Source organism: Hydra vulgaris, chromosome 05 (assembly GCF_038396675.1).
Source record: "Hydra vulgaris chromosome 05, alternate assembly HydraT2T_AEP".
Lineage (NCBI taxonomy): Eukaryota > Metazoa > Cnidaria > Hydrozoa > Anthoathecata > Hydridae > Hydra > Hydra vulgaris.
The window spans coordinates 6,709,569-6,722,428 of record NC_088924.1 but is presented as its reverse complement, the minus strand read 5'-3'; the positions used below and the strand labels follow the sequence as shown (position 1 = coordinate 6,722,428).

The following is a 12,860-nucleotide window of genomic DNA, read 5'->3' as shown; positions in this document are numbered from 1 at the left end:
AGATTTTTTTTTTCTTCTAATTTAGTAGACTTTATTACAGTGGTTTCAGAAAAAAAATAGCGGGTACTTATGGGGAAGTTACAAAATCAGAACAATGAAAATTGCCCAAAATGCATTAAAAACAATAAAAATAAAGTTATTGTTGTACTTTAGTTTGTATTATATATTGTAATATAAAGTATGTATGAATTTAAAAGTATTTCATAATCATTACTAGAAATAAGTCTTTAGTTAAGTCTGAATTAAACTCGATTTTTAAATAGCCCTAGCTCTTTCCTGCCCCCTCCCCCATCCATTTACTTTTAAACATTCACACTTTATCCAAGAACTTAGGAAAAAAAATGTAATTAAACAATTCTCCTTACATGGTACGTCTGGTTTTATGTCTGATGTATGAAGTGCCTTTATGCCCAAACACACCACTAAACATACACATATTAAAACTGAAATTTAGTTTTTAATGTTTTCACATAAAACTTATTAGTAGCCTATTAAGTAAAACTGAAATGAAAGACTTTTAGTCTAATTTACCTGATATTTAATATCATGACTATAAATTTTATAATATTTTTTCAATACATTCACGATTTCACCCTTCCTCATTAATTTGACTTATTTGATTATCATTTTCAAATTTAGATTAGAACTTATACCAAGTTAGTTATTTGAGTTATTTGACTTGTCAACATAGTGCAAGTTGATTGTGAAATAAATAATATTATTATGTAATAAACAATCAATATAAACAATGAATCTTTCAAATGATTTTTGCTAAAAAACCATTTTTAAATCAAATAATTCAAGTTTATAATAATTTTGCGAAGCTGTTATTCAATTATGTTACTTATGCTATTGTGCAATGAAATAATTCAGTTTTTTCTTGAGCTGAAATGATTGATAAATGAAATAAAGATAATAATATAAAAGATAGATAAATAGATGAAATAATTTATCTAAATAGTTTTTTCTTGAGCTGATAGTTCATACCATTTACGAGTTGATTGAACTTTTAAAGATGAAATTTTGCACAAAATATGCCTTATTGGAACACAGGAAGTATCCTCTTTATGTGGCCAAGTAATAGTGTTTAAGGAAACAGACTGCTTCATGAACTTGATAAAAACATTTTGATTTTCTTTAGATATTTCCGCAATATTGCCTAAAAATCATTTCGCATCATAGACACATGGTATATTAATTCCTGGTGAAAGAGAAGCAATTGGAACTATATGCTGAATTTTAGATACATTAACATTAGTATACATATTGTCAAATGACACCTGTCTCATCTGTAAAGTTTATGCAATATAGTACAATTGTGTCATTTGAAATGTATTGAAAATATATTTTGCCTACACCAATCATACATTTTCTCAAGTGAATTGATAGGATCTGCAAGTGATTGTCAACTGGCCTTAGCTACAAGTCTTTTGATTAAGCCCCCAACACCATGGCAAGCACTCTTTCTATGTAATGTAGCAAAAAAATGCCAATCTGCAGATACTTTATGATCTAGTTCATGGTGACATAAGTTAGATATGTTTTTATAATTTTTTGTATTGTGAACATGCACCATCACTAAAATAAATGCAATGGTTAAAGGCAACAAATCTTTTGTTTTATTACTTCATAAATGAAACAATGAACTGAGTTTGTATTATGTTGCAAATGATCTGAAATGTTACAAACATTTTTACATTTTATGTAAAATATGATTACTTGGTAATGATTAAATATGGTTACTTGTTAATTGATTTTTGGCTATATAATAGTGGTCTCTTAATTGGTATATTACTTTACAATCTTTTTCAATAAAATCACACATAGGAAGAGTGACTGGAACTATATCATGTTTTTTGTTGGCTTTTTGCCGCTGATTAAAGGTGATATCTTCCATGCCATGTCTATCAAACAAAGCAGTAAGATACTCTTTTAGTGTGTTGGTATCTGGGCAAATGTGCAGCATGCAGTCTTGATTTGTTTAGTCACATACAACTAATGCCAAGAGGTCTTCATAGTCTGAAATATCTGGTATTTGTAATGCTAAAAGTTTTGTATTTTGGTGGTACTCACAAACACATACTTAATGGAGACCTGAAGCACCTCTAATAGGAATAAACCACTTTGGTCTTAGTTTTTTAGCAAAAATCATTTGAAAGGTTCATTGTTTATATTGATTGTTTATTACATAATAATATTATTTATTTCACAATCAACTTGTGCACTATGTTGACAAGTCAAATAACTCAAATAACTAACTTGGTATAAGTTCTAATCTAAATTTGAAAATGATAATCAAATAAGTCAAATTAATGAGGAAGGGTGAAATCGTGAATGTATTGAAAAAATATTATAAAATTTATAGTCATGATATTAAATATCAGGTAAATTAGACTAAAAGTCTTTCATTTCAGTTTTACTTAATAGGCTACTAATAAGTTTTATGTGAAAACATTAAAAACTAAATTTCAGTTTTAATATGTGTATGTTTAGTGGTGTGTTTGGGCATAAAGGCACTTCATACATCAGACATAAAACCAGACGTACCATGTAAGGAGAATTGTTTAATTACATTTTTTTTCCTAAGTTCTTGGATAAAGTGTGAATGTTTAAAAGTAAATGGATGGGGGAGGGGGCAGGAAAGAGCTAGGGCTATTTAAAAATCGAGTTTAATTCAGACTTAACTAAAGACTTATTTCTAGTAATGATTATGAAATACTTTTAAATTCATACATACTTTATATTACAATATATAATACAAACTAAAGTACAACAATAACTTTATTTTTATTGTTTTTAATGCATTTTGGGCAATTTTCATTGTTCTGATTTTGTAACTTCCCCATAAGTACCCGCTATTTTTTTTCTGAAACCACTGTAATAAAGTCTACTAAATAAGAAGAAAAAAAAAAAATCTTACTAAAACCAGTGTTGATCCTAGGTTAGTGGTGGTTTGAAGTGAAGGCACATTTTCCTAAGTTTTAGCGGCAGCCATTTTTAAAGGTCTATAATTTTTTACTGAATTGTATTTTATCAGTAAATTTCTAAAAATGTAGAAGCCTACCATATATAGAAATTAATAAAATATTTCTTTTCACTTCTTGTATTGCAGGTTTTGTATATTGACTCATCAAAAACCAACTTTTTATACTTGCAAACAACTTTTTCGTTTTTTTAGGTAGCCATTATGGAAAAAATGTGACATTCAAGAATTCAATGTCAAAGTTTTATTAAAGTAAGTCTAGAGTTGTATTCAATAAAAAAACTATAAGGTTTTCTGAAATTTTGTTTTTAAAATAAAGAGCTTCAAAGAATGAACAAATCATGTTTTTGCTACTGAATTTTTTATTTTTGGAAAAAGCAGAAATTTCAAATGACCATATCTCATGAACCACAAAAGATTTTATGCTGAAGATTTCAGGAATTGCTTTTCTCATTAATATTGACAAACCCACAAAGTTTCATCAAAATCTGAGAGGGTCAATGTTGGACCTTGGTCCAGTTGGTATGGAATGACCCATATTTAAATACAAGTTTTTAAATAAACTTAGGTTTCCGTAAGTTTATATTATAAGATCATAAATTATTATGGCAACATGATCATCATAATCATTATTATTATCATGATGATGATGATGATGATGATGATGATGATCGCAATCATCATCATTATCATCATTATCATCATCATTATCATCATCATCAACAGCATAAAAGAGGAAGGCTGATGATCATGATAATTAAAATGATGGTTGTGATCATCATTACCAGGCTTTAGCCTCTTTTATGCTGTTTCTCCTATATAAACAATCTACAGCATTTTTTTTTTTACTAAAGCTCATTCTCTACCTCTCTACATGCTGATACCTAAATTACTTTAATCTTTTCTAATAACCGTTGTTCGATACAAAGTTTTTTCCAATCTGTTCAAAATTATGCCTCCTTTTCATGTCTTACTAAAGTCACACCACACATCCATCTGATCATCTTCTCTTTGGCAAATACTACACCATATAAATACTAAAGTTTATATAACAATGAAAGGATATTGCATGCCAGCATCTAAATAAATAGCAAACATATGTTTATATCCATAATATGTATGCACAAAGTGCATCTTGAAAGCTTTTATTCCTTATGGAGTAAAAGTTTGAAAGCTTTTATTAATTCTCTTCAATTTTAAGTGAAGCCGTATTCTACTCCACATTTTTCACCATCTTGAGTAGTTACTTTATTAAATAATCATTTTTTTCATCTTTTTTACAAGAACATCTCCTTTAAGAACAAATGTCCTTTTATCACTGCAAGAAGCCAATATAAAAAAGTCCTGCCTGATATTAAGCTCTGTTATTCTCAGTTTACTAAATCTTGTATCTTATCTCAGATGTTAGGTACTGGAGAATTTTGGTAAGTCTTCAACAGTGTCATTTGTTAAGTAAGTCTAACATTTAATCTCTAATTTATGGGTCTGAACTTTTTACTTCTCCCCTTAATAAAGCATATTTATTTGCAAAGAAATCTTACTTTAATTCAACTCTTGAATATAATGGTCATACTCTTCCTGGCAGTTATACAGATTAACCCATTGTTAAACATCGAAATCACTCTGGCTTCCAATGCTTTAGACAAAATTTCCAACATAGTCTTAAAAAATTGTTCTCCAGAACTCTCTTCAATTTTTGCAAAATTTAAAAAGATGCTAAATATGTGGTTCTAATTTTTCAAAACTTAAGAAAACACTTTGACCTTATCAACTATTCTATGATTAGTCTTCACTCTGTTATTAGTTGCTTTATATAAAGGTTTAGAGGTTATTAAATTATTTATTTCTAACTGCAGTAGTAAAGTTATTCTTGAAGGCCTACCCTCTTCTTTATTTCAAGTAGCTTTAAGGGTACCACAAGGTTCTATCTTTGTTCCTGTATTGTTTCTTATCTACAATAACAATCTTCATGAAATCTAAAGTGGCTCTGTTTGCTGACGACTCAACTTTGTACTCTTGTCTTGACAAAAAGTCTTAACTTTTTAGTTTTAGGTCTATACTCTCCTCTCTAACAGCCTAAGGCTTGCAGTGGTTTATGGATTTAAATTCTGGATTTAAAATCCACAGTTTTTGTTAGGCAACAAAACTTATTTATTAACTGCAAAAAAAAAAATTGCAATATTGTTGGCATTCCTATAATGAAAATAACTACCCTCTTACTCTCAGACAAAGTCTAAAAGCACATTGTAAATGTAATTAGACCTGCTTTATCTGCCAAGCTTGAGCCATTCTTCCATTATTAGTAAGGTTGCATTTCTTTCTTTTTTCTACAAATACAATCATGGTCAATGCTCAAACAAACTTTTATCACTATAACGATAAACCAAAACTCATTCTTGGCTTTTTATTCAACAAGTTATATCCTTTTATTGTATCTGTCCCTTTATTCTATAAAAACTTTTATTGATTCAATTTTTTTTCCTTGGACATTAAAAAGACCTTATAACTCTTATCCATCTTTATTTTTTCCTTTTTTAGACAACTTACATTTTTTTAAGTCTTCAGTTATGTTTCCTAGTATTTAAACTTGTTCTCTATTTTAAAGTAACTCATAACTTAATAGTGGTTGCTTGCAATCTATGATAATGTATGCCAGTATTTAATAAATAGTAAATATGAGCATAAAATTATAATATATTAAGCATTATAATTTATTTTCTAGCCCCGGCTATCAACCCCTGCTAAATCTTATAATACTTGCAGAAATAGAATTAAGAAATCAAAGTTATCTGCTGTATCCTATCATAACTATGTAGACCAACCACTTATTGATTTACCAGATGAAAAAAGGTTATAAAAGTTCTTGCTCCGTTGGAGCTACACATTCTCAGTGGAAACACCAATAAGGTTTTTAATTATCTTGATTCATATACAAAATCTAAAGAATTTTGTTTTAAAGCAGAGGAGTGAAATGAAAAACTGGGCTTTAAAGGAGCAAGGCTTCATGGTGGGCAATTTAAGTGAGAACAGTGTTCAAAACTTCTTGATAATATAGATATTTTAAATGATTGGATCAAGACTTTTTCACTAGATAATGATGAACATCTTTCTTTCATACTACAGGCACTTTAATGCTTAAGAGAAGTTAAAGTTAGTTATTTCGCAATGACTTTAGAACCCAACTACAAAATAAAAAAAAATGATTATCAAGAAGCCTACTGTCAACTTGGATTAAGAGTATCACCTAAAGTACAGGCTTTAGTAAAACTTACAGTAGAGTTTTTAAAAATGATGTCAAATGAATATCCAAACAAAGGTCTAGGCTATTGGAGCGAACAAGCCTAAAAAAAAAATCAAAATTTGGAAAAGTTCAATTCTTATCATTATGTATTAGTAGCTTATAGTGAAATTTTCAGCTTCCCAAATCAACTCTAAGGTAAAGAAGGTGGTTTTAGACAACGCCTATATAATATAATTTTTCCTGAATATTATAGTTTAAAGTTCCGAATATAGATAGTTTTAAATTTAAAACACTCAGAAAACACTGGTTTTTAATTAATATATATCTAATAGAATAAAGAAAATACATTTTGTGTGAAAATTTCATTTCAGATGATAGTTCTAAATTGAGTTGAAAGCTACAAAAAGGTGATGATAGTTGTTAGGTGTTCTGCTGGCACTTCTTTGTAACTTTCTTGGATACTTGCTGTCTGTTTTTATGGACAACCTAGAAAATAATAAATAAACTTAAAAGGACAGGTTATTTTGTAAAATAATTTAATAATCTAAGCAATAAAATTCCAAGTATTTGAAATTAATAGTTTAGTTTATTAAATAAATAAATATGGTAAGACCTTTGTATCAAATTTTTTTTCCGACCTGATACCGGCCTTTAAAAGATTGAGGTGGGCAAATTATTGACGACCTCATTTTTCCTAATTCTGAGGGTTGGCATGTGTGTTTGGGTAAGAAGTTGTTAGGTGTAAATTGTTAGGTGCAATTGACTTCCTTTTTTGTTAATGAAAATTAGCATGATATGTGTTTGCTATTCTAAACTGTTTAATTTTTCAAAAATGATCCCCTCCCTTTAACAATTTACATGCTACAAGTCTGTATAAAAATGTTTAGTAATTGCCTAAAGAGTATCCTGTAGTCCTTTCTTGTTATGTGTCCTTCCAATAAAGTCTTGGATCAGCTTTATGTAATGTTCTGCCCGATCATTTACCACTGCAAGCTAATTTGCACAAGCAGAGAACTTGACAAATGGCATAAAGGGTCTCACTTTTGCAAACAGCTATATCTTGCTCCTTCCACAGCCAAAGCTCTTCCTTAGTGATTTTTAGGACAAATAGGAATACCGGGTTTCTCATGCAGCATATATTATTTTTCTGGAACAGCAAAATATGGCAATTTGTTATGGATGTTGTTCTTAATGTTGGCATCTAGATCCCTGTCAGCAAAAGACAAAACTACAAGCTGGGGAGCTAGATACCAAGTGTGTCGTAGAAGGCTTTTGTTAAGAACTTTCCCAATCTCTGCATAGCCTTTTTAATCATCTGACATTTGGAGTTCGTATCTTAAAAGCTCTTAGGTCATTTGAAGGAGCTTGAGTTGCTGTAGGAAAAAACAGACCACGGAAAAACACAATGTAATTTGTAGCAGTGTTTATGTTCTTGAGATAGGAGGTCTATTTTTTTTTGAATCATTTGTATGATAGTTCTGTGTCATCTGTAGGACAAGAAGGTAAAGACAGTCTCTCATAAACCTGGCCTCATCATGAGCTCCCAGCTGCTTAAAGAAGAAATTAGTTATATCTGCACCCAGGAAGTAAGCCAGTAGCTGGTAAAGATACTTGTAGTCTTCTCTTGTAAAGTGTTTCTCTGAAGTGCTGTTGTGCAAAATTCTTCAATTTCAATTGCAAGTTGATGCAAAAGATTTCCTGGTCTAAATGCATCTTGAGACCATATAAATTTGACAATTTTTTCAAGTTTATTAACTTCTCTATGTATTTACAGCCATAGCTTCTGAAGTAAAATATAGAGGTGTTTGCTTGGAGTTTTTGTTGTACCTAAAACAAGCTTCATGACATGTCTCTCATATATGTGATGTCTGCACATTAGCCAGAGAATGGACCTCACCAAAGCATAAACAATAACATTCCTTATAGCTCCATTGTCCTTTCCTGTGTTGCTATCTGTGGTGTTAGCACACCCCAATTATTAGATCTGATAGCTCATAGTATTTGAGGATACTTTGATTGGCTACTACCTGGTTGCTTCCCTTGGAGCTTTTAATTTTCAAATTGCCAAGCAGAAAATCTAAAGGGTCAGCTTCAGGAGAAGAAAAACTCACAGCTATCCTTTCATGAGTTATGGAAATTCCTTCCTCACTGGTGTACTGCCTTCCAAATTTAGTATCAAAATGAATCACTTGCTTTAAGCCTCTGACTTTGAACATGTTCTGCTCTTGAATGATCTGGGCTTCTAACTCTACTACAGTGTGTGCTTTCGTGGTCAAATTTTGATTTTGAGATCTTCAACTCCTCAATGTTAATACCACAAGCTTTATAAAGAGATGTCAATAAACAGGAGGCATAAAAGCTTCGTCAGAGTCTGGAAGACTATCACTGTCTGTGTACCAGAAAACTTTAAACTCTTTTTGTTTTAGTTCTTCTACCTTCTTTTTATTATTTTCTTCTTGATTATTGATCTTGTGAGCGTATTTTTTCTTCCATTATTCTTATTTTCTACACAGCCAAACAAGCATTTTTTTGAAATGTGTTATCATTACCCATCATCTTGACCATGTGTCCTTTGAGGCAGTGCTTTAGGAACTTAACAACCTCTTTTCGAACCTCTTTTTTCCTCATTAGATTTTTATTTTAAATATTTATTTTTAAGTTTATAGTATAAAATATAGCTTACAGTACAGTAGTTTGTTTCATAACAGCAACTAATACTATTAAAAAGGACTTTTTTTGCCAAGCAAAAAAAAAGGGTATTAAACATAGCATACATGTGTTGTTTTTTATTTTAGTTATCTACACTTAACAAGTTATTTGAAAATGTCTCTAAACAATTAAAAAATAAGCTTTAATGAAATGAAAACTTGCTTATTATGTAAAACTTTTATATGTCTGCGCGCAAATTTAATGTTAGGAGAATTAGCAAACAAATCTTTTTTATTCTAACGTTTTATTAAAATTATTAATTATACTATTTTTTATTTTTTAATGATTTATATTTAGTATTATAAATAAAATTATGTAAAAAACTAAAAAATAATTATATAAATACTTTAATAATATTTTTACATAAATAAAAAAATAAAAAAGAGGTCGCATTGTAAACATAGTTTGACCTGCTCTTGCAGCCAAACCTTTTTTTTCCTCGAACATGAGTTCTTTGGAATTCGCTTCCTTCATCTTGCTTTCCTGATTCATATAATTAGCAATCTTTTAAGTCGTCCGTCAATTGTTATCTTGCTCTACAATCTTCATCTTTTCTCTTTCAGTAACTTCCAACTTTAAATCTTGAAAGCGAAGATGTTTAAAAAAAACAGATATATATATATATATAAAAAGAGAGAAATGTGTATAAATAAACATCATCAAGCTCATCATGATCATCACCATCACTATTATCACCATCACCTTAAAGCAAGTTTTATTACTTTTATCTTTATTTTTTCTTCTAAAGCTCTGCTTCTCCTAAAACAGCTCTCTAGATGCTTATACTTAAATCACTTGCATTCTCATTGCTTAACATATCCAAACCACCTGAATCTTTTTTTATGCACCTTGTCTGATGCACTCACTATTCCCTATCTGTGTCTAAGACCATAGATTTTTTTATTTTGTTAGAGTCACACCACACATTCTTCTGACCATAATTTTTTTCTCTCCAAATACTACACCATATAAACAGGTGAGAGTGCCTTAACTGGAGCATTTCAATTTATTTTTGAAATAAAATGTTTCATAGCTATATTTTTACATTTTTCTAGTAAAACATATTTTCTGCGTTTTAAGTAATTTTGAAAGTTATCCCACAAAAAATGTGCTCCGGTAATTTATTAATGGGATTTAATACAAGTAATTTATTACTTGTATTAAATCCGATTGCATTAAACACAAAAAATGGTTATACGGTTTTTTGTGTTTAATGCAATGGGATTTAATACAAGTAATAACATGAACTTATCTTATAAATGCTGCAAGCATGATACTAACAAAATTGATATAACAAAATTGTTAAAAGTTTCCTTGATAGGAGCTATAACATTTTCCCCAATAGAAATGAAAGGGTTGAAGAAGAAGTTCAGGCGTAATTTTAAGATAAATAGTTACCTCAAAAATAATGCTTTTTTTAAAGATTTCTAATTAATGAAATAAATTTCATAGTAATTAAAGCTTTTGTTTGTAGGATTTCATTTTGCCCATCCAGTTTTAATCTTGTTATATGTTTTGAATGAATTGTTAAAATGTCACTGTAAAAATGAAAATGATTTTTAAGTGATTTCTGTTGATTTTTCTTGGTATTTTTTGAAAAGAGACAAGCTGTTCAAGTTAGGAATATGCTCCAAATAAGGAAATTATTCAAATTTAGAATACCAGTTGTCTTGATTAGAACAAAATTATGGCTTGCCAAAACACAATTTCTTTTTAATATAAGTGCAATTAGTTGAGTCAAACTATGGTTAAAAGTATAAAAAGTATAAATGTTTTCATAGTTAAACCAGCTTTGGTTAAAAAATATTTATTCATTTGGTGTTTCAATTTTGGCAACTCTCCCCTACTAAAGTTTATAAAAAAATAGCAAACATATGTGTTGAGATTCATTTATAACCATATTATATGCGTGTATTTAATAAATAGTAAATATGTGCATAAATTTATATTTAAAATTAAAAAAAAATTACTAACACTGCTATCAATTCCTGCTAAATCTTTTGCTGGGGCCAAGTTTGTAACAAGTTCCATACTTGGCCAGACTGGACTGGGGCCCAGTCAGTTAATATATGGAAACAATTATATTTATAATATTGGTATGTTAAAGAATATGCGAATATTAAATGTTAAATCACCCATTAAAAAATGGGAATACTTTTAATCACCCCAATGTCACTTTTAAATAACTTCAATTAAAAGTCAAAACATAATTTGTTAAACAAGTCAAAACATGTTTTAGTATTATTTTAAATGTGTGTCTTGTATTTTATCATTCTTGATGATTATTAAAGTTGTTGCCAAGCTGATTTGATGAGGCACAATACATAATATTAAAGATTTAATTTAAATGGGTTTATACACTATTTTTTTAAGGTTTTTTAGTTTTAAAATTTCTGATAAAAGAACTTAAAGAGATCTTGAACCTCTGACACATATTATGTTCATATTAAAGAGAATGATAAAAAAAATATTTGGGCAACATTTTTTTTTGATTTAAACACGAATAAATGCAAACCAAGCAAAACTAACTTTTTTTTTTTGAGTAAGAGCTCGCCTTCTCTGTTTTATTAATAGTCTTCATAATATATGTCGCAATCTACAGACTTGATAATTGATTTAAGTGTGTTTATTCTATGAGTTTTAGTACATGATGCCATTGAATCAATTCAAAATAACTTGATTTTAAAATAACTATTTTTTTACTCAGATTATGTTCAAATGTTTATTTTGTGTTTAATATGTTATTTTTTACATTTGTTGAGTGATTTTTTTTTATTTTTTTATTTTTTCATTTTAGAGGAATGAGTAAAGTATTATTAAGACCAAAAACAACTGAGGAGGTTTCAAATATTGTTAAATACTGCAATCAACGCACGTTAGTAGCTTTATTTATTAAACTGATAGCTTGTCATTTTTCTATAATGATATTTTTTTTTAATTCATAATTTGCCTTCAATGAATCTTTTACTATAAAGATATTTTTTTAAACTCACAGCTTTTCTCTTCTGATTATTTCTAAGTTTTTTGTTTAATTTTATTTTTAAATACTATGCATTTTCTTCAAAATTGAAATTATTTTAATTTTAACTATTTATTGCATAACTCTCACTCCGATCAGATTTTATTAATTCAATATCCAGAGTTTATTAATTTAAGAGCTAAGTTAAATTTATTGTCTGTCAGGTGATACCTCTAAAATGTAAAAAACTAATTTTTCAAGAAGTTTAAACTGATTACCTCATTAACCTTAAACAACTAAAAAAAAAATCAACAGATGAATATAAGTCTTGGTTTAAGAAACATAAAGTTTATTAGTTTTCAAAGTTTTTAAAATTTTAATAGAATAGAATCTGTATAAAAAATATTACTGGGTTTTTATAATATTTTTTAATTAAAACACTACTGATACCAGCACATACAGTGTGTCATTGATAGGTACAGTTTTTTTGTACATATATTTTGTACATACATTGATATGTACAGTTTCTTTGTACATACATTTTTTATTAGTACATACAGTGTGTCATGATGCACACGTGATATTTTACCAAAAGATGCGCATGAAAAAAAACAGATGACGATATGTAAAAACCAATTGAGGAGGGCAGATTTCTAAATTAGCTATTCATTTCTATAGACACCTTACAGTTTTAAATAGGCTATTTATTTTTATAGACTATCTGACAGATAAAAACCAATTAAAGGGAGTAGATGTTTTAAATATTCTATTCATTACTATCACAGAAGTTATGTCTCACAATACTTCTTGTAAATGCAGCTGAAAGGGAGTCCTTAAAAAGGCAGGTGGAGCTATGATATTAGTCAAACCTAAATACACAAAAACTATTCAGGAGAAACTTGCCTGATATCTGCTAAACCTGACATACTACTTAATTCATTGAGTTGCAATTTGCTGATCCTAGCATA

The 12,860-nt window shown here is 28.9% G+C and overlaps 1 protein-coding gene across 5 annotated transcripts in view; it reads left to right on the top strand.

Moving 5' to 3' along the window:
• LOC136071815 (D-2-hydroxyglutarate dehydrogenase, mitochondrial-like) overlaps positions 1 to 12,860 on the top strand; it is a 50,028-nt gene that overhangs the window by 14,232 nt on the left and 22,936 nt on the right. For all 5 annotated transcript variants that reach the window (XM_065797231.1, XM_065797235.1, XM_065797232.1 and 2 more), the window contains one exon: positions 11,731 to 11,808. In XM_065797231.1, coding sequence (XP_065653303.1) covers positions 11,731 to 11,808 — 78 coding nt within the window. The remainder of the gene's footprint in view (positions 1 to 11,730; positions 11,809 to 12,860) is intronic.